This window comes from Panthera pardus, unplaced genomic scaffold, assembly GCF_024362965.1.
Source record: "Panthera pardus isolate Hobbes unplaced genomic scaffold, ASM2436296v1 HiC_scaffold_11, whole genome shotgun sequence".
NCBI classification, from domain to species: domain Eukaryota; kingdom Metazoa; phylum Chordata; class Mammalia; order Carnivora; family Felidae; genus Panthera; species Panthera pardus.
The window spans coordinates 71464609-71486169 of NW_026526666.1; the positions used below are offsets into that span (position 1 = coordinate 71464609).

Sequence of the window (21561 nt, forward strand, 5' to 3'; positions counted from 1 at the left end):
GTGTATAAGAGGGAATGGGAAATGTGAGGTTGCCCATGCCCAGGGCAGTAGATCCAGCCGCTTATCTTCAGCCCCAAGGGCAGGATGTTCACAAAGGTTCACAGTGGCCTATCCCAGTTCTTGGCATAGCATTGAGCTGCCTCTACTTTGAGTAGGAAGCAGGAAGAGTAATTTTGTCCTCTGTAATGCTGCTGAGCTAACTGCATTATGGGGATTGACCTGATGCTGAGCGCCAGCAGAGGCAGGTGGGACCCGGCAGGACTGCTTCATGTCCTCTCTTTAAATCACTGTCTGATCTCCGTAAAGGGCTCTGCCCTAAGGGGCTGTGTGCCAAGGCTTGTTTACTTGCTTCTTGCCATGACGGTTCTGTTTGGCCCATAATGTAAATATCATGGCTCTGAAATCCCCCAGCTGTCCATGCTTTGTCATTTCTTCAAAGGGAACTGACTTGTTTTCCACCAGAGGGGGCCAAGGAACATTTGCTACCCACACTGGTTTGGTGCATTAAAGAGGGAGAAAAAGAGCTAAGAGTAAGTGTTGTTTCATTCTTTGTATTCATATGGAAATTTTTAATCTCCATCAAAGGATCAGGAGAAAAATCACATTGAAATTCAATACAAGAGCTTCCAGCTTACACAGAATTTTTCAAAGATGTCTGACTTGATCCTTTAAAAATGACAAAAACCATGAACTGTGTAGCTCCAGGGTTCATAATTTTGCTTACCCTCCTCTGCCTCTGCCTCTGTCTTGCCTTCCTATCTGTACTCCATCTGTGTGGTCCCATGTCAGCCTGCAGAGCTTCTTTGAATGGGAGTGGGGGAAGGGCGTGAAGTATGCAGCAGCAGTTTATTGGGCTGCTTATACATTAAAACCACATTTTCATCTTTCAGAGTCTCCCTCTCTTCGGTCTCCTTATATCAGGCCTATTTCCACTGCTACCAGAATTATCTTACTAAGAAATAAAACTGATTATGTCACTTTCTTGCTTAAAAATCACCAGTAGCTTCTCAGTCCAGACTAGAGACTGCCACAAAAGGCTTCCATGATTTGGCGTCCTTGCCTACCTGATCAACCTCATCTCCCTCTACACTGTTCCTTTTAAATCCATGATCAGGCTGCTGTCCACTGGATTATGAATTCTTTGAAGTCAGAAACAGTATATTTCCAAGGCCTAGCGCAGTAAATGGCATATTAATAGATGCTTGTTAAATCCTAAATAAATTAGTGATTTCAAATTCTGGCAAGTTTACAGCATGAGAGAGAAAACTAAAAATCATGTCCTGGTCTCTTACCCTTCTGTGCTTTTAATTCCTTTGCTAAGTATAAATCAAAAGCATACTTATTGTACTAAGGATCAGGTCCCTTCTTCCCTGTTCCAGATTACTGGTCATTTAGACCCAACATTCTGTCTCAGTACCCTCTAGGAATCACCATGTCTCCTGCGACCCAGGAAGGCCAAATAAAGGAGAGCTTCAAAGCTCTTGGCCAAGATTGCTTACTGCTTATAAAAATGTATAAAAATAGTGCTGGAATTTTTTTGGCGTTCTGAAAGTTCTACACATTGATCTGTGATCTGATTTTCCTTAAGTGCTGTCCTCGACTGATCTGATTACATGAAAGTAAATTGAAGTTAACTTTGTTGGAGGAATTCCTTGATAGCCATTGGTGAATAAGTACAACTGTCATAAGGAAACCTACTCTTTTTTTTTTTTTAATTTTTAATGTTTATTTATTTTTGAGAGAAAGAGACACAGAGGGTGAGCAGGGGAGAGGCAGAGAGAGGGGAGACACAGAATCTGAAGCAGGCTCCAAGCTCTGAGCTGTCAGCACAGAGCCTGATGCGGGGCTTAAACCCACGAACTGAGATCATGACCTGAGCCGAAGTCAGACACTCAACCAGCTGAGCCACCCAGGTGTCCTGAGGAAGCCTACTGTTAAGTAGATGGGAAGATGAAATCTGCATGGGAAGTACCTAGTCATTAAAGTGAATTTTATTTTTTTTTATTTTTTATTTTTTAAAAAATTTTTTTAACGTTTATTTATTTTTGAGACAGAGAGAGACAGAGCATGAACAGGGGAGAGGCAGAGAGAGAGGGAGACACAGAATCTGAAACAGGCTCCAGGCTCTGAGCTGTCAGCACAAAGCCCGACGTGGGGCTCAAACTCACAGACCATGAGATCATGACCTGAGCCGAAGTCGGACGCTTAACCAACCAAGCCACCCAGGCGCCCCTAGAGTGAATTTTAAATTTGCAGAGTCTGAATCCAACCAGGAGAGTAGTACCATAGAAGCTGAGAAAAAAATGAGAGGCAAGAAATTTAGGAATGTCCTAAAAATGTAAAATTTCATAATTTGCACAAATAATGAAAGAATCACCTGTAATTCCTCTACTCTAAGGGAGTATAGAGCAGAAATCATATATATATAGTCTTTGAATAATACACCTGTTGATATTAGAAAGGTTTTTTTAAAAACTCATCACGATGGGGCGCTTGGGCAGTTGGGTGGCCGACTGTTGATTTCATCTCAGGTCATGATCCCAGGGTCATGGGATGGAGCCCTGTTTTCTCAAAATAAATAAGTAAACTTTAAAAAAAAATTCTCTCTCTGCCTGTCTTCCCTGCTCACATGCTCTCTTTCTAAAATAAAATGAAAAATTAAAAACTCATCATCATAACAGATTAAAAGGGAAAAAGTATGTTGAGCTCCATAGACATAAAACAAATTTTTTAAATAAAATTCAATTCCCAGTCATTGATGAAAGCTTTTAGCTAGTTAGAAATAAAAGAGAACTTCCTTAACCTATGTACATAAAAGGTATGTGCAGAAAACCTATGACATGTGTGGACTGTTGGCTATAAAGCATGAAACCCAACATCTACATGCAGAAGACAATCAATAAATGGTAGCTTTGATAATGAAAAAAAAATCATCAGTCTACATGATAAAATACTAGAATTTCCTTTAAAATCAAGAACAAGTAAAGATTACTACGATCAGTGCTTCCAGTCAGCATTGTATTGGAGATTTTAGCTAATATAGTAAGACCATGAAAAATAAATGAAAGATCTACAGATTAGAAAGGAAGAAAAAAAGTATTGTTCTCATAGTTGGTATGATTGTCAGAATCTACAGATAAATTATTAGAATTAGATTGTTAGTGAAGCAATTGGCTATAAGATTAAAATACAGAATAAATCAAATTTCTAAAACCAACAAGAAGAAGAAAATAACTGTTTAAAAGTCACCGTTTATAATATGAACCAAAAATATAAGATATTTAGGATTAACAGAAGACATGCAAGGCCTTTATGGAGAAAGTTTTTGAATGTTTTTTAAACAACTTTTTTCAAAAGACAAGAGCATTCTTCCTTCTCAAGGGTTATTGCCAATTAAGAGTCAAGGCCCTATGTTAAAATACATGCACATACACAAACACATGTGCACACACACCAGGTAGATAGGACTTTGTAAAAGACTATTTTCTGAGTAAATCAGGGAAGGGATTCTTAGATTTAGAATACTACCCTCCCCCCCTCCAGCCTGAAGCTGATAGAGAACTTAGATCTTCTGCTTCTCCAGAACTACCAAATCCAGGTCACTTTTGATCTCTGTCAGTCCCCTGGTGGCATGACAGGAAGGAATTTGGCTTTTACTAGCATACACAGAGTTTCTGATCCCATAGGATCCAGACAGTCAGATTTCTCATATTGGACCCCTTTTTCTTCCTAGATCAATCACTTCCATCCGGAGTGAACTGATTCCATACCTAATAAGAAAACAGTTCTCCTCAGCTTCCTCACAGCAAGGACAAGAAGAAAAAGAAGAGGATCTAAAGAAAAAGGAGCTGAAATCCTTAGGTCAGTGTTTGGGTTGGTGCGGTAAGGTAGGGGTACAGCACCTTTGGAAAGAATAACTGGGCAGGATGCCTGTCTCAAGGCAACAGTTTCTTGTCTAACCACCAGGGAAGACAGGGTAGCTGACACCCTACCCTAAGGTCTGGGTAGGCTTGCTCAATCAGACTCTGCCGCTTATGCTCTTCAGGACAGGCTAATCATGCCTCAAGTCCGTTCTCTGGTTCATAGCTCTGGTTTGACTATGTTCCTCACTAGACTGTTTTGAGTAAACTCTGCCCCCCACTTCTTAGTTCGTCTGTTCTCTAGGCTCTGGGCAGCCCTACTCCTGACTAAACTCAGTCTCTTCTGTCAAAGAAAGAAAGATGAAGGAGTATACAATTACAGTTCAACAAGAGGCCAACCAGGCTGTCTCCTTTCCAGGATGTAGGGGCAAGGTCTGTCTTGTTTGCTGTCATATCCCTGCCTAGTCCCTGGCCAGTCCTGGGCTCATAGTAAGAGTTCCAAAAACAAATTTATCAAATGAATAAATGGAGACAATATAGCACGATGGTTAAGATATCAGGACTTGGATTTGAAATCTGTATTTGAAATCTGACTCTCCCTCTTATTAGCTCTGTGACCTGAGATGAGCCCCAGTTTTCTTATCATAAAATAAAAGATCTTACTTGGTTGTTTTATGAGCTGAAAAACTGGGGCCCAAATAACTCAGGTTCCAAGTCTTGTGCTATTTCTGTCATAGCACAACTACTAGATATGGTAATAGAGGCTAGCAGCACAAAGCCAATATGGCTGGTCACTAAAGCCTGGACCCTTGCTTATGTTATGTCATGATTTACAAGAGCCCTCTATTGTATTTTCCCTAGTAGTACTTGATTATTGGTCAAACTTGCTTTTAGGACCTGTTTTGTTTTGTTTTGTTTTGTTTTAATTTACATCCAAATTAGTTAGCATATAGTGCAACAATGATTTCAGGAGTAGATTCCTTAGTGCCCCTACCCATTTAGCCCATCCCCCCTCCCACAACCCCGCCAGTAACCCTCAGTTTGTTCTCCATATTTATGAGTCTCTTCTGCTTTGTCCCCCTCCCTGTTTTTACATTATTCTCATTTCCCTTCCCTTATGTTCATCTGTTTTGTCTCTTAAAGTCCTCCTATGAGTGAAGTCATATGATTTTCATCTTTCTCTGACTGACTAATTTCACTTAGCATAATACCTTTCAGTTCCATCCACGTAGTTGCAAATGGCAAGATTTCATTCTTTTTGATTGCCGAGTAATACGCCATTGTAGATATATACCACATTCTCTTTATCCATTCATCCATCAGTAGACATTTGGGCTTTTTCCATACTTTGGCTATTGTTGATAGTGCTGCTATAAACATGGGGGTGCATGTGTCCCTTCGAAACAGCACACCTGTATCCCGTGGATAAATGCCTAGTAGTGCAATTGCTGGGTCATAGGGTAGTTCTATTTTTAGTTTTTTGAGGAACCTCCATACTGTTTTCCAGAGTGGCTGCACCAGCTTGCATTCCCATTTTAGGATCTCTTTTTAAGGATTTTTGTAATCCTTTTTAAGGGTTTTCAGATGTTCAGGAAAGCATGTTGCCTCTTTTAATTTCACTTAGTCTTTCAGGTTGTAGTGGGACTTCAGGGTCCATGCTGCATGACTGAGTTCCAGGGAGAGAGATGTGAGTTGTATCTCTTTGAAAACATAACTTGAGCCTCTATTTTCTCTGTTTATTCTGAAGATATTTACAGCTTTATAAAAGAAGACAATACACTGACCTTTGCTCCCTATGATGCCTGCTGGAATGTCTGTCGAGGAGACAGGTGGGAAGACTTGTCCAAATCACAGGTGCGCTGCTATGTCCACATCATGAAAGAGGGGCTCTGCTCTCGAGTAAGCACTCTGGGACTCTACATGGAAGCAAACAGACAGGTAAGAGGATGGGTTTAGAATAGAAATCATGGGGGGCGCCTGGGTGGCTCAGTTGGTTAAGTGTCCCGACTTCAGCTCAGGTCATGATCTCATGGTTCATGGGTTCAAGCCCCATGTCGGGCTCTGTGCAGACAGCTCAGAGCCTGGAGCCTGCTTCAGGTTCTGTGTCTCCCTCTCTCTGATCCTTCCCCAGCTCCCACTCTGACTCTCTCTTTCTCTCTCTCTCTCTCTCAAAAATAAATAAACATTAAAAAAAATTAAAAAAAAAAAAAAAAAAAGAATAGAAATCGTGGGTGTCTCACTTCTTCATTAGTCCCAGTGACTTGTTCAGAATCCCTCTCATTCCCGAGGTTGAGCAAGACCTGACATGTCAGGGGATAGCATTGGGGTACCCAGTTACAGCAAAAGGGGAAGCAGAGAGCCTAGTCCATAGCGGTAGAGCCTCTGGTTCCAAAGAAGGGCTGAGATTCTCAGAAAGGCTAACTTTGGCCTCTGGGTTCAGAAGTTTTCTTTTGTTCTGCTAGGCATGGGATATCTGCAGTACTTCATAAACAAGCAGATAAATACGGTGTAATCAGTACTGTGATGAAGTAAACTTAGGCACAGAGAGGAGACGTTCCTAAGAAGGTAAAAGAATAGAATATCGAGTAGTCAGATGGTAGAGCCTCAGAGAAGGAATGTCTATGAGAGGGAAGTGTCTGGAAACAGCATTAGAGAACTAACTCCTCCTTTTAACCCTGAAGTTTGTGATATATGGAGAATGAGCAGCTTCTGTTGCAGAGGAAGCATTGCTTTAAAAGGTTAAAGCAAGGGGTGGAGTAATGAAACAATGAAGAGACCGAAGATGGGGGTGGGGGGTGGGAGACTCTTTGTTGTATACAGGTACAGGAAGAAGGTTTTAGGAGGGAGGGATGATGAGACCATGAAAAGGAAAGGGTTGAGATGAGAAGAGGAAAAGATAGATGACTGAGGGAACTATACTGGGGTGGCATTCAAGGACAACGGAGATAAGATGAAAAGATTAGCTGTTGATGCAGTTTCTGGTAGAACTCTGTGAAAACTATCAGTGCAGGTATAAGCTGGGGGTGGGGGGAGGGGGGCGTGTCAAGTAGGATGATAAAAGATATTGTTGAAAATTGGGATTAGAATTTAGTCCCTATGGGGTGCCTGGGTGGCTCAGTCAGTTGAGCGTACAACTTCAGCTCTGGTCATGATCTTGCAGTCCGTGAGTTCAAGCCCCGCGTGAGGCCCTGTGCTGACAGCTCAGAGCCTGGAGCCTGCTTTGGATTCTGTGTCTCCCTCTCTCTCTGCCCCTCCCCCACTCATGCTCTGTCTCTCTCACTCTCAAAAATGAATAAATGTTAAAAATTAAAAAAAAAAAAAAAAAAAAAAAAAAGAATTTAGTCCCTAAAGAAAACTTGGCTCAGGAATCTTCAGGACCCACACTATATAATGTGTATAGTCCCAGCCCCAGGCCTCAAACTGGCTTCACCCTGGATTGGTTGTAGATCCAGGAGAATCCAAGCCAGAGAGTTTATGAGAAATCATACCTAGTCCCATGTTTACCCAGGGCAGTCCTCAGTAAAGTCAGCCCCCACTTAGAATCAGAGCTATTAGAAACCTTCCTTAATTTGACTTTTAGTTCTCATTCTTCAGTTCTATGACTAGATTCTGTCAAGCTAGTCTGAAAGCAGGTCCATGGATAGCCTGAGACTAGGGAAGTGTCCTATGAAGTACCAACAGGAGCTGTGCAGTAGACAGGTCTGAACAGCCTTGGTTGAAGTATAATAGAAGAAGGAGATCCCAGGGATAGGGGCTGAGGTATTAGCCTTCACATTGCCGGTGTAGCCAGTCCTGGCAAGGTGTCCTTCAGCCACTGTGGCCACCACACATAGTGCTCTGACCAGCATTCTGCTCATGCCGGAGAATGACAGATAGGCACACTACTTGCACGTTCCTAACAGGTCCATAGTTAAAATTCATATTTGTAGCCTTCTCAGTTTTCTCATATTGAAGAGAGAATAGTGTGAACACCTTCAACATTTTATTTTGGCTGGTGAAGGCCATAGATGCCTTCTCAGGAACTATCCTGATTATGGAATTGTCTAATATTAGCTCTCACTTTATGCATGGCCACACTGGTCTAGGAGGGGAGCAGGAACCTGGGATGACTATGGTCAGGACTCAGAATCCTCCTTGCTCTCAGTAGGCCTCTCCCAAGTGCTTCTTGAAGGCTTGTCTTTGCACCTCCCAGCTGAGGGACATGCCATTACTTTTAAGGAGGAGATTCTCAGCTAGGAAACTAAGGATAAGACCATCTGAAATTTGCTGCATAAACAATCCTTGTCCTAGGGGAAATGAAGCAGCCTCCTGCTCTGCCTCACCCAAACAGGAAAGCTGTGGCTAAAAACTCCCTACATCTCTAACTGGCTGTTGAGTTCTACCTAAGATGTTCTCAGGTATTTTCTGGTCTGTCTTTAGTAACCAAACCTCTTTCCTCAAGGTGCCCAAATTGCTATCAGTTCTCTGTCCAGAAGAATCACTGGTTCATTCATCAGCCCACATTGTCAGCAAACACCTGGTAAGTGCTAGCTTGGGCAGGGCAGGTATGGGGCAGTCTCTGTGTGTGCTGAATGAAGTATGTCCTTGAGACGATGCATTGGGGTTCTCAAGCCCTGAAACTCATTAGTCCCAGGAAAACCCCAGCTGGGTTCTGGTTCTAAAATATCATCATCTAGCCCAGACATTCAAGACTACCTGGACAGGTGCTGACCTCAGCCATACAAATTCTGTAAGGAAGGTCCATTATGGGTCTCGGGACTCAGACACAAGAGCCTTCCATCTCTGTCCCTCTTCTTACACTGATTTGAGCACTCTCTTCAAGAGAACACATTTATATACACAAATGCCTGTGTGTAAGTTTGTTTGAGTTGATCTCAGAGGTATTATGTGACCTTGTGGCCCTAAGAAATACTTACCCCTTGGCTGAGGTGTCTCTGGGGAAAGATTGCATTAGACCCCAACTCAAAGGATCTGAGGAGTTGATTTGCAGTTGGTTGAGATGGATGGACAAAGTTTTATATTTGCCTTTTGCAGGTTGGAGTTGACAGCCTCATTGGGCCAGATACGCAAGTTGGAGAGAAGTCATCCATTAAGCACTCAGTCATTGGTTCATCCTGTGTCCTAAGAGATAGAGTGACTATCACCAATTGCCTTCTCATGAACTCAGTCACTGTGGAGGAAGGGTATGTTTCCACTTGTGCCCACTTAAGGCAAAAGGCTCCTGGTATCCCTGGGAGGTTTTGGGGGCCAGTGCAGCCTAGAAAAGGGCTCAGCTTGAGGAAGGGAAGAAGAGGGAAAAGGCAAAGGAAAGAATAGTGCCTAGGCCCTTTGAGTCATTGGTTTTGGCTCAATAAAGACATGGTCTCTGAAAACATTTCTGGCGACTTTTTCATACTTATTCCAATTGTGGTCCTGAGAGAGGCTGCCTTCCCTTGCTTTGATGTGCTACTTGATGGGATGGCCACAGTAGTGAGCCTCTGGCAGTACTAGAATGACACTGTACCAATGTGTAATAGTCATCTTCCCTTATCTCAGTGTCTCAGAGCAGCCCTGAAGAAGGCAGGGGACTAGGAGGAGTGGACATTTAAGCCATGCACCATTTTTAAAAGAGAGCTTCTTTGTTACAAGTTATGGAGAATCTTCCCCCATTTTGAGACACTTTAAAGTGTTCTAAAATCTTGGTTTATGAACAGCCTGAACTGTAGTAAGAAGACTTGAAATGATATATTTAGTAAGATTCTTCCTCTGTATGGTCCTCAGGTTTTTCCTGTATATAATGCAAACACAGGTGGTGGAAGAGAGGAGGGGTATTACCAAAGCAATGGCTTTCAGACTTTTTAGAAAGGGAATTTTTGTTAAAATAAATCTTATGCAGGAGTACCTGGGTGGCTTAGTCGGTTACGTGTCCAACTCTTGATTTTGGTCCAGGTCATGATCTCACGGTTGGTGAGATTGAACCCCATACTGGGCTCTGGGCTGACAGCAAGGAGTCTGCTTGGGATGCTCATTCTCTCTCTCTCTCTCTCTCTCTCTCTCTCTCTCTCTCTCTCTGCCCACCCCCACTCATGCACGCACTCTCAAAAAAGAGACATTTTAAATAAATAATTATTATGCAGAAACTCAATATTTATAACTGATAAAATCACAGGTGTTTGTAATACAGTGGGGAAGGGGCACTTGTCCTTCCTAGGGGATGTGAAGCAGACGTATAAAGCAAATTTTGAAAACCACAAGACTGGATTAACCTGAAAGAGCTGATTCTAAAGCCTTGATTCTAGCTCTGACATCTGTTGATTTCTCTGTCCAGGAACTAATAGGAGAGAAGGATAAGGGAAGACCTCAAGTTCAGTGAAAGCTGAAATACCTCTCATAGGTGCCAGTGAGAGGTTGGGGAAAGCATTTTGGAGAGAGAAGCTATGTAGGGACATAGCTAAAGGTTAAGCCTTTACTCTTTAGGAAGAGGGACTAATGGAAGTAATAGGATTGAGGGAGGAAGTACCATAATAAACCAGGAAAATTGGAGACCATAGGGATATTGGCCACTAAGATCTGTTCTCCCCCAAGCCCACTTCCGGACTTGACTCCCAAACCCTGGCAACCAGGCCTAACGCATCGGTCAGGTGTTTTGGAAGAATCTCCTCTGGAGATTCTGACTAGCCCCAAGAAGAAAAACTAAATTTATTTACATCAGAGATTTCTAACAGTCCAGTCAAATCACCCTGCAGTGAAAATTATGGATGACAAATTCCGTTCATGTGCTTAGAGCTTCCAGTCAGCTTTTTTACAATCCTCCCCTAAAGATGAAGAGATAACCAAAGATTACCAGAGATCTAAAGAAAGCCTATCATGAAAGATCTACAAATCAAACAGTTACAAAAAAGCAACTTAGAAGAAACAGGGATTGCAGGGAGAGAAAAATACTTTCAAACAACCTGTCATTTCAAAGAACAAAAAAAGAACTCTAAGAAATTAAAACTATGATAACAAAAGGAAAACCCCAATAAAAGAATTAGAAGATAAAATTGACATTTCCCAGAAAGTAGAGCAAAAAGATAAAGAGATAGAACATAGAAGAGAAACGATAAGGAAATGAGAGGACCAGTTCAGGGTGTTTAACATCTGAATATGAATTCTCTAAAAAAAAAAAAAGAGAGAGTTCAGACATCAGAGGAGGAAATTATTTAAGAAATAATATAGGAAAATGCCCCACAGAGAGGTAAATTTACAGAATGAAAAGGCCTACCAAGTGCCCAGCACAATGGGTAAAAATCTACGTCGTTTTGAGTTTTCAAAACACTGGAGACAAAGCATGCTATAAAGTTACAAAGAGAAAGTAATAGGTGCTATATAACCAATCAGGAACCAGAATGGCTTTGGACTTATCAGTAGCAACATTGGAAACTAGAAGAAAATAGAACAATGCCTTCAAAATTCTGAAGGAAAACTAATTTCAACCTAGAATTCTACACCCAAGCAAAATGTTAAATGTGATTTTTCTTTTTTTTCCTAGAAAAATTTTTTAATGTTTATTTATTTTTGAGAGAGAGAGAGTGAGTGGGGGAGGGATAGAGAGGGTGACAGAGGATCCCAAGAAGGCTGTGCTGACAGCAGAGGGCCCAATGCGCTGCTTGAATTCACGAACCGTGAGATCATGACCTGAGCCGAAGTCAGACCCTTAACTGACTGAGCCACCCAGGTGCCCCAAGTGTGTTTTTTCTAGATGTGTTCCACCAAATGAAGAATAAACCAAAGATACAAGATACAAAAGATACAACTCTGAAAAAGCAAAAAGAATACATAGCATGATACTGAAGGCAGATCCAAAAATGACAACTATGCATGAAGCATAAAGGGAGCAGTTAGCCCAGAGTGGAATCCACAAAAAACTTAGGAAGATGAAAATGATAAAATACCAAATACATATAAACATCTTGAAAGGTTTAGACAACTGGCTAAAAGTTTGGGTTGAATTAGTAATAGCATAGAATACTATCTAACAAAAACAAAACAGTTATGAACTCTGTTTAAAAAGTTGTAGGGGGTGGCTACCTAGGTGGCTCAGTCAGTGAAGCATCAGACTTGGTTTCAGCTCAGGTCATGATCTCATGGTTTGTGACTTCAAGCCCTACATCAGCTCTGTGCTGACAGTGCAGAGCCTGCTTGAGATTCTCTCTCTCCCTCTCTCTCTGTCCCTCCCCCACTCACACTGTGTCTGTCTCTCTCAAAAATAAATAAATAAACTTAAAAAAAAACCGTTGTACCTGAGGGACACCTGGGTGGCTCAGTCACTCAGTCAGTTAAGCATCCAGCTCTTGATTTCAGCTCAAGTCATGATCTTGAGTTCAAGCCCCGTGTTGGGCTCCATGCTGACAGCACAGAGCCTGCTTGGGATTTTCTCTCTCTCTCTCTCTGCCCCTCCCCCATTTGTGCACTCTCTCAAAATAAATACATAAACTTTAAAATAAATAAATAAAAATTTGCACATGAAAGGAAATGGCATCACAGTTCACTATGTACACAATGTGAAATACAATTTATGTAATCGTAATAAACAACTATTGACCAAAATCATGCTGTAACAATATAGAAAGGATGAGGGATAGGAAGGAAAAGAGGGAAGAGGGAGAGAAAGGAAAGCTAAATCCTCATCTTCCATTGTGGGAAATCTATTGATAATGACTAAAACTAAAAACTGAAAAAGTAGTAATATGCATGTTATTATGTATACACGGGGAGGTAAATGGCTGAACTACTCAAGGGGGTACCTGGATGGTTCAATTGGTTAAAAGTCCGACCTGATTTCAGCTCAGGTCATGATCTCAGAGTTGAGAAATTTAGTCCCATGTCGGACTGTGCTGGCTATGGAGCCTGCTTGAGATTCTCTCCCTCTACTGCTCATCCACTCCCTCTTTCTCTCTTTAAAATACAGACAAACAAAAAAAAACTGAAATAACTCAGCAAAAAGACCAAAAGTTGTCTCCAGGAAAAAGGAAATGAGTAGGGGGAACAGAAGCCTGCTGTTTTTCATAGTAAAACCTTCAGAAAGATTTGTTTTCAGATATATACATGCATATATAAATTTAATTGCCAAAAAAAAAAAAAGGTCAGAATTTTGTGGTACACTGCTACCAGTGGTGTACTGATAAGTTGTTAACAACTAGCTTTCCAAAGGAAAAAAATAAGTGATCTGATTTGTAACATCTGCCAATTTCCATACTGTACATTCTCCCACTATGGCCAATGATATCAGCAAACACTTGAGTTGGGAAGAGATACCAACAATCAGCTCTCCCAAGCAGAACAGGCTGCCTCCAGCACACCACTGAGAGTAGAGACCTGTCTCAAATATTTTACTCATCAAACAAAAGACCCACTGGATACTGAAGACTGTGCATGAGTGCTGTGGTAGAAATCTGTATAGTCACAAAGGAGAAGAGGGTCAGGAAAGAATTAAGGAAATGACCCATGAGCTGAAAAATGAGTAGAGCCACCCAAGGTAGAGAAAGGAATGTTCTAGATACATCAAGAGTGTTAAGTGTGAGGGGTGCCTGGGTGGCTCAGTCAGTTAAGCATCTGACTCTTAGTTTTGGCTCAGGTCATTGTCCACGGTTTGTGAGTTCGAGCCCCACATCAGGCTCTGCACTGAAGTGCAGAGCCTGCTTGGGATTCTCTCTCCCCTCTCTCTTTGCACTTACCCCACTCGCACGATTCTCTCTAAGTAAATAAATAAATTTTAAAAAATATATTGTTTTAAAGGAGTGTGAAGTGTGAGAGAGCATGAGCATATCTTATTCCAGAAACATCTCTTCATTTTGATCTTAGCTTGAATTTCATCACTTAAGAAGGGGCTTCACTGACTGACTTACCCTATCAGAAGTAACCTGTCCCAGTACTCTCCGTTACGTCAACCTGTTTTATTTCCTTCATAGCATTATTACTATCTGGACTTCTCTTATTTACCTGTCTCTCACAAGTAAATATTAATTTGAGAATGTAAGTACCTTATCTTTCTGTTTCACTATTATATCTTGAAGCAGAAAGCCTGCAGGAACTCAGTAAATACTTGTTATATGGAAGAATGGTAAACAATTCATAATAACCAAAATAACAGAATTCAAAAGAGAAATGGATAGAGAGGAGACAAGGCTATACAGATGGCCAAAGGCCAAATCATGGACTATCCCCTAAGAAGTTTAATAGGTAACAGTAATAATTTAAGAGTTTAAAGGAAAGGAATAACAATTAAATCTACATTTTATGAAGATCATTTTGGCTGCATTATGGAGAGTGATGTAAAGAGGATAAACATGGAGAGAGGAAGACTACTGAAAGAATCCTGGTAAAATAGAAGAGGCCCTAAACTAAAACAGTAGCAGTAGTGATAGGGAGGAGAAATAGTATGATGATTACAAACTATAAAGCATGATGACTGCCTGGATATATAAGGTAAAAGAAATTAGGGAAAACTTCCAGATTTCTTGCTTGAACAATAAGATTTTTGGTGTGCTATTCACTAAGATAGAAATCAGCAGAGGATTTGCAGAGTGGGAGGCAGGGAAAAGGTAAGTTCCATTTGGGATAAGTTGAGTTAATGGCAAGCGGCCTTGACATGCAGGGACTTGATGTGCAGGACTGGAGTGCAGGAAAGAAGCCTGTGCTTGAAGTACAGATTTGGGAGTGGTGGGCATAGAAGGGGTAACTGAAGCTGTGGGAGTAGAAGAGACATTCAGGGAGATTATGTGACCTTAAAAGAAAAGAAACCAAGGGGCACCTGGGTGGCTCAGTTGGCTAAGTGTCCAACTCTTGATATCGGCTCAGGTCATGGTCTCACAGTTAGTGAGTTCAAGCCCCATGCACTCCACACTGACACCCCAGAGCCTGCTTGGAATTCTCTCTCCCTCTCTCTCTGCCCTTACCCCACTTATGGGCACTCACTCTCTCTTTCTCTCAAAATAAATAAATAAACTTAAAAAAAATTTTTTAAAGAAAAGAAACCAAGATAAAACCTTGGAGAACATCAGCAATTTTGGACGTAAGAAAAAGAATCTAAAGAGACTGATAAGGAATGGGCAAGGAAGGGATTTAAAGGGTAAGAGAGACAACAGTTGAGGGGCACCTGGGTGGCTCAGTTGGTTAAGCGTCCGACTTTGGCTCAGGTCATGATCTCACAGTTCATGGGTTTGAGCCCCATGTCAGGCTCTGTGCTGACAGCTCAGCGCTTCAGATTCTGTGTCTCCCTCTCTCTCTGCCCCTTCCCTGCTTGCACTCGCTCACTCTCTCTGTCTCAAAAATAAACATTATGAGAGAGAGAGAGAGAGAGAGAGAGAGGACAGTTGGTAGGTGAAGCCCAGGTTTCTAGGTGGGGAAACAGGGTAGATGATGGTGTGCTCACTGAGATGAGGAAAGGTGAAGGAGGTACAGATTTGTGGGGAGAAAAGGCCTGTGTAGGGCATATGAAATTGTAAGTACCTACAGGACATCCAGTTATGTGGAGGTATCTAGTAGCCAGTTTGTGACTATAGGTTTTTTTTAAGTTTATTTATTTATTTTGAGAGAGAGAGCGAGCAGAGGAGGGGCAGAGAGAGAGGGACAGAGAGAGAATCCTTGGTGGAGCGTGGAGCCTGATGCAGGGCTCAAACTCACAAACCACGAGATTATGACCTGACCTGATACCAAGTCGGACTACTTAACTGACTGAGCCACCCAGACACCCCATGACTAGAGGTCAGAAGAAGAGGTCAGACCCAGAGACCTCTTCCTGAATCATTGTGGCGTTCTCTTATTTTTCTGTCTGTATTTGTCTTATTCTTCCAAATCTGCCTTTCTGTCATTCCTTCTATGGATTTAGAAATTGAACTTCGGAGTCAGACTGCCAGACTGAATCCTGGGTCTGTCACTTACTAGTCCCTTAGGGAATTGGCTTTACGTCTTTGTGCCTGATTTTTTTACTGTCAAATGAGGTAAAAACTGAACTACCTCAGGGCGCTGGGTGGCTCAGTCGGTTAAGTGTCCGACTTTGGCTCAGGTCATGGTCTCACAGTTCGTGAGTTCAAGCCCCACATTGGGCTCTGTGTTGACAGCTCAGAGCCTGGAGCTTGTGTGTGGATTCTGTGTCTCCCTCTCTCTCTCTGCCCCTCCCCCACTCATGCTCTGTCTCTGTCTCTCAAAAAATAAATAAACATTAAGAAATAATAATAAAAAAACTAAACTACCCCATAGATTTATTGGGAGTACTAAGTTAATAGACATAAAGCACTTAGAATAGAACTTGGACGTAGAGTGTTAGCTCTCATTTGTTTATCGTCATCGACATCATCATTACTGTATCTCATTTCAGAGGTGGCATGTTGCCAGTGTTGTCTTCCTTTTTTTTTTTAACGTTTATTTTTGAGAGAGAGACAGAGTGAAACTGGGGGCAGAGAGAGAGGGAGACACAGAATCTGAAGTGGGCTCCAGGCTCTGAGCTGTGAGCACAGAGCCTGATGTGGGGCTCGAACTCAGGAGCAGTGAGATCATGACCTGAGCCAAAGTCGGACACTCAACTGACTGAGCCACTGAGGCACCTCCCCGCCAGTGTTGTCTTCCTAAAGGAGATCTCTGATCATGTCCCTGTTCTGTTCAAAAACTGTTTTTGAGGGGCGCCTGGGTGGCTCAGTTGGTTAAGCGCCAGACTCTTGATTTTGGCCCAAGTCCTGATCCCAGGGTCATGGGATCAGGCCCCATGTCAGGCTCTGCACTGGGCATGGAGCTTGTTTAAGATTCTCTCTCTCTGCTTCTACCCCACTCACACGCACACTTTCACACACTCTCTCTCTCAAATAAATAACAATTTAAAAAAACTTTTTTTGAAGACTCCCCATTACCTTTAGAATAAAGTTTGAATTTCCAGGTTTTTCATGATCTAGGTCCAACACTGAGTCCTGGAATGTTAGTGACATAGGGCCTTAGAAGTCACCCTGCTCCACTCCTGCATTTTTACAGATGGGCAAATTGTGGAATTCTAGATTTTCTTCTCATTGCACTCCTGCTACTCCATGTCTCATTCCAGATTCATGCATGAAACTGACAGGCATCACCATTCTCTCAAAAACAAGAACCACACTTGCCTTTATCCATTTGATCACCTAATTCCAGAGTAGCTCATGAGGCTTTGTAACTTCCACTCTGTCTCATCATGCCTCAGACCTTCCAGGGAAGACAGTGCCATAACTTTCCCATTTGCTCTAATTAGCACCCTCTCCCTCCCCTCCAGTGGGTGGGCAGACAAAGGAGCAGCTCTCTGGCACCTCTTTAAAGTCCAGTGTTGGTGTCCTGAATTGACATTAAGAGACTTGGTGAGGGAACCAAGGTTCCCTAAGAAACTCCAACTTGCGTATATGAGAAAAATTCATAGAAAATACCTAGCATAATATCCTAGAGTCAGTTGCTATTTTGGAGGAGGTATCATCTTGAATGGCCTTATAAGCTAGGGAAACAATAAAGGTTTAGATGGTGGTGGCTGCTATTTTTTTTTTTCAACTAAAAAAGTTGAGGCAGCCCACATGAAGCTAATGACTAGGGAGACCATTAGAGATTACCCAATCTGGTAAATTAGCTCCTGGTGATAAGATCAGACATCCTGCATCCCATATGAACCTTTTTCCATTATTTTCAGGTCATTTAGTTTTAATTAGTTATAGTAAATTTGGGAAAAGTAACTAAATTGCAGTTGCGTGAGACTGTTACCCTGCTGCTGTTACATCTGGACTGAGTGGCAAAGTAGGAGCATGAATTCGTCCAGAAGGCAGTTTCTGATATTCCTAGCTTGCTTGTCTCTGCCAGCAGTTGTGAGTTGCTGAGGCTTTCTGGACAGTGGCTTAGATATCTGCCCGAGGTCCTCAAAGCTTGAGAGATGCTAATAGGACCACCTTGGCGAAGGTGTAGGTGAGACTATGCAGAGAAGGGTCCTGTCTTTCTTATTTTCAGTTTCTGGTAGAAATTCCAAGTTCTATGACAGCTGATGCCCAGCAACCCAAAGTCGATAGTTAAAACTTCATTATCCAGGCTTTGGTGTCAGTTCTGTGTTCTGTGTCTTGGCTCTCTGGTCCTGAGCAACATCTTCTGCATTTCCTCCTAGTCCAAGGTGAATGACCCAAGCAACAGTGTAAGGTAGTTCCTTCACAGGCAGGCCAGGGAGCCAAATTTTCACCTAGGTTTTCCATGCTTTATGCAAGCAGCAAGTGCAGCCCTCAGACCCAAACAATATATTATCGCTTCTCATTGTTACCCTGAGTGTCTTCTTCACCTGTACTCACTGACTACCCTGCTCACTGGGTCCCTTACTTTTCTTTTTTTTCCTTATTCCTGACATTCACTCTGCCTGAATTGCCTCTCTCTGAAGATCTTTACCTGTAGGAAATCCTCCTACTCATCTTTCAAGGTCCAATACATTTTCCACCTCCTCCATGCAGCCTTGAATTGTTCTAGCCAGAAATTGTTTCCTCCGCTTCCGTGTTCCCTGTGCACCCATACACTTCATTTATGTTCGTGTGCTGTTTAGTGCACCTTTCTTTTTTCCTCAACTAGACTGTAAATTCATTGAACACAGAAGTAGTTCTTATATACCTTTGTATCTCTTAATTTCTAATACTGTACTTTATATACCTTGTAAGTATTTACTGAATGAAAAATAGAAGTCCCTGATTTAACCTCCCCTACTATATAATTGGCTGAGTATATGTCCAGAGAGCCATGTCTACTTCTAGAAAAAATAATGGAGTACTTCACTCCTTGAAATTCAACAAAATAAAAACAAACAAAACCAGAAAAGGAAGCTTCATCCATAATAAAACTAGATAATACCACATACCTGTACACAGACTAAAGACTATCTGCCAGACACAATGGAATGTAGATCAGATCCAAAGAAAAGACCAAAATTCAACCAGCATAACAAATAAGGGCATGGGCAAACCAGAGGGAAATTGGCAAACACATCTTTTGCAAAATCTCAGGGCACATAGGAGGGAGAAAATCAAGCTGGCCTTGGACTTTCCTGTGACCACATTTAAGACAACATTTAAGTAAGACAACATTTAGAAAATTTGGAGGGAAACGATTAAGACCTAAGAATCCTAGAGTTAGTCAAATTATGGTTGAAATATAAAATCATAAAAAATACTCCAGGCCTCTGGAGATGTGTCACCCATGAACCCTCTGGAAAACTCTACTTGAAGAAATAATACAGCCAAGTAAGAAATGAAACAAAATATTAACAAATGGGTAGGAGGAGTATAAAAGTGAACTCCCTTAAACATAAAATTAAGTCTGTGGTAATTAGAGTTGCAAAAGGACCGTGACTGTTAGAAGAATTTTTTCCATGTTTCTTCAGTAACAGTCTTGAAAATACCAACGTACGAAACTTTGGGAAGATCCCCTGGACTTAAAGGGGCTCCTTAAGACTTTTGATTCACTCTTTGCCTTTGGACTAAACCCATCTTCTTAGATCTTCTTAGATGGAGAATACTACAGCTTAATTCTTTGAGGTTGTTACTTTGTTAACCGTGATTTCCCCCAAACCCTTCTTTTTCTTAGCCTCTGTTTAGGGAATATAAAGACTTAGATTTCTTAGGAGGGAGACATTTCTCACCACTAAACCTTTATATGGTAAAGCGACACACATAGAACTAAAGGGAGAAAATTTTCAGCTTGCTTGCTGGGGCCAATACAGTTTCATTTAGAGGACCAAAAGCAAGATTGACCAGAGAAAGGAAGAAGGTGAGAGATTTCTTTAAGCATTATGTCTTATTACATGAATTAACCTGGATAAATCTCACAAATGTGATGTTGAAGGGGGAAAAAAGCAAGTTTGGCATTTATAAAAAATTTTAAAACATGAAAAAAATACTATATATTGTCTACTAATACAGACTTTTTTTCTGTGCCTGAAATAGTTCATTAAAAATAACACAGAGGTGCCTGGGTGACTCAGTCGGTTAAGCGTCTGACTTTGGCTCAGGTCACGATCTCACGGTTCGTGGATTCGAGCCCCGAGTCAGACTCTGTGCTGATAGCTTGGAGCCTGGAGCCTGTTTCGGATTCTGTGTCTCCCTCTCTCTCTACCCCTCCCCCACTCACACTCTGTCTCTCCCAAAAATAAACATTAATTTTTTTTAAAATACAAAAAATAATTATACATGATTCTTCATCTAGACAGACTCCTGGATGAGGGCCCCTTGGGCTAAGGTTAGGAGGCTCTTGCCTTTTGGGGAAATATGGGTGACTCAACCATAATCTTTGGACTCAAGTAGTGAACCTTTGGGTTTAGTCACATGCCTAGAAAAACTACATATATCTCCAGTTCCATACTCTTTTCTCACCCAAGGCTATCAGTAAGTTTAGAAAGCCTACCAGCTTATCTCCAGAGCAGAACCTGCCTGTCCTTAAAGTTACTGAAAAATTTCATGGCTTTTTACCAAATACTACCCAGTCACCAGCTGAGTCCGACAATGGAGTCACTTAATCACTGTGTAGGCTTGGGCACATTGCTATTATAACTTCTGTAAGCCTCAAGTTTCTCTGTAAAAATTAGAATAAACACCACTATCCCTGCAGGCTTGCTAAAAAGATTAAGTTACACAATGAACATAAAATGTTTTGTGTAATGACTGAGATATATTAGACAATAGAGTTATGTGAGTTCCCTTTCCTTCTGTAATAAAGTGAAGAAAGTTCTAACTAAAGCCAGAAGAGGAACTAGAATTTGGAGGCCTTCTTGCTTCCCAGACCAGGGCTTCTTCCTTATGTCATATGCCACAACATGGTGTGGCAGTGTACCTGGCCAAGCAGTGATCTACAGATCTTCCAAAGACCTCTGTTTTTCTCATGGTCTCTTTTCCACTGAAGCATTAGCATTTTCAGGGTAATTTCCCAAAGCCTGCAGTTTTGCTTAAAATTTAACCCCACCAAGTAGAAGTGAGAACCAAAACTCCATTAATAGTAGCCATGTCTCAACAGCTTCTTAGAAAACACAACCAGGGGCTCCTGGATGGCTCAGTCATTTGAGCATCCGACTCTTGATTTCAGCCCAGGTTCATGAGTTCAAGCCCCACATGAGGCTCTGCACTAACAGCAGAGCCTGCTTGGGATTCTTTCTCCCTCTCTGCCTCTCTCAAAGTAAATACATTGTATTTTTTAAAAAAAGATTCTTTCTGCCCCTCTCCCCCACTCATGTTCTCTCCCTCTCTCTCTCTCTCAGTAGGTAGGTAGGTAACCGGTAGGCAGATAGAAAGAGGGAAGGAAGGAAGGAAGGAAGGAAGGAAGGAAGGAAGGAAGGAAGGAAGGAAGGGGAAGAGGAGAGGACAGGAAGAAGGAGGGAGGGTGAGAGGGAGGGAGGGAGGGAGGGAGGAAGGAAGGAAGGAAGGAAGGAAGGAAGGAAGGAAGGAAGGAAGGAAGGAAGGAAATTAGACACAACCAGGTATTAGCACAGCAGAGTCTTCAGTATCAAGCTGAGACTTAAAACTGAGTTGCAAAAACTGTTGTTTCCATGTTGGGGCCAGTTCTTTTCTTCAGCTGTAGAGGAAGTCACCTCCACTCCACTTTATGCACCGAGCAGAAAAGGCAAAGCCATTATTGTAGATTGGCAACATTTGATATAGTAGTATTAGTCCTTCCTCTCTGGCATGAGCACAATTCCAATAAAATCCTTAATCTTGGAATTTCT

General features: G+C 41.8%; 1 protein-coding gene across 4 annotated transcripts in view; it reads left to right on the forward strand.

Annotated features, from left to right (window-relative positions):
* Positions 1-21561, forward strand: part of EIF2B3 (eukaryotic translation initiation factor 2B subunit gamma) — a 121870-nt gene that overhangs the window by 90879 nt on the left and 9430 nt on the right. For all 4 annotated transcript variants that reach the window (XM_053896089.1, XM_053896092.1, XM_053896094.1 and 1 more), the window contains 4 exons: positions 3734-3861; positions 5608-5798; positions 8302-8379; positions 8895-9043. In XM_053896089.1, the coding sequence (XP_053752064.1) occupies positions 3734-3861; positions 5608-5798; positions 8302-8379; positions 8895-9043 (546 nt within the window). The remainder of the gene's footprint in view (positions 1-3733; positions 3862-5607; positions 5799-8301; positions 8380-8894; positions 9044-21561) is intronic.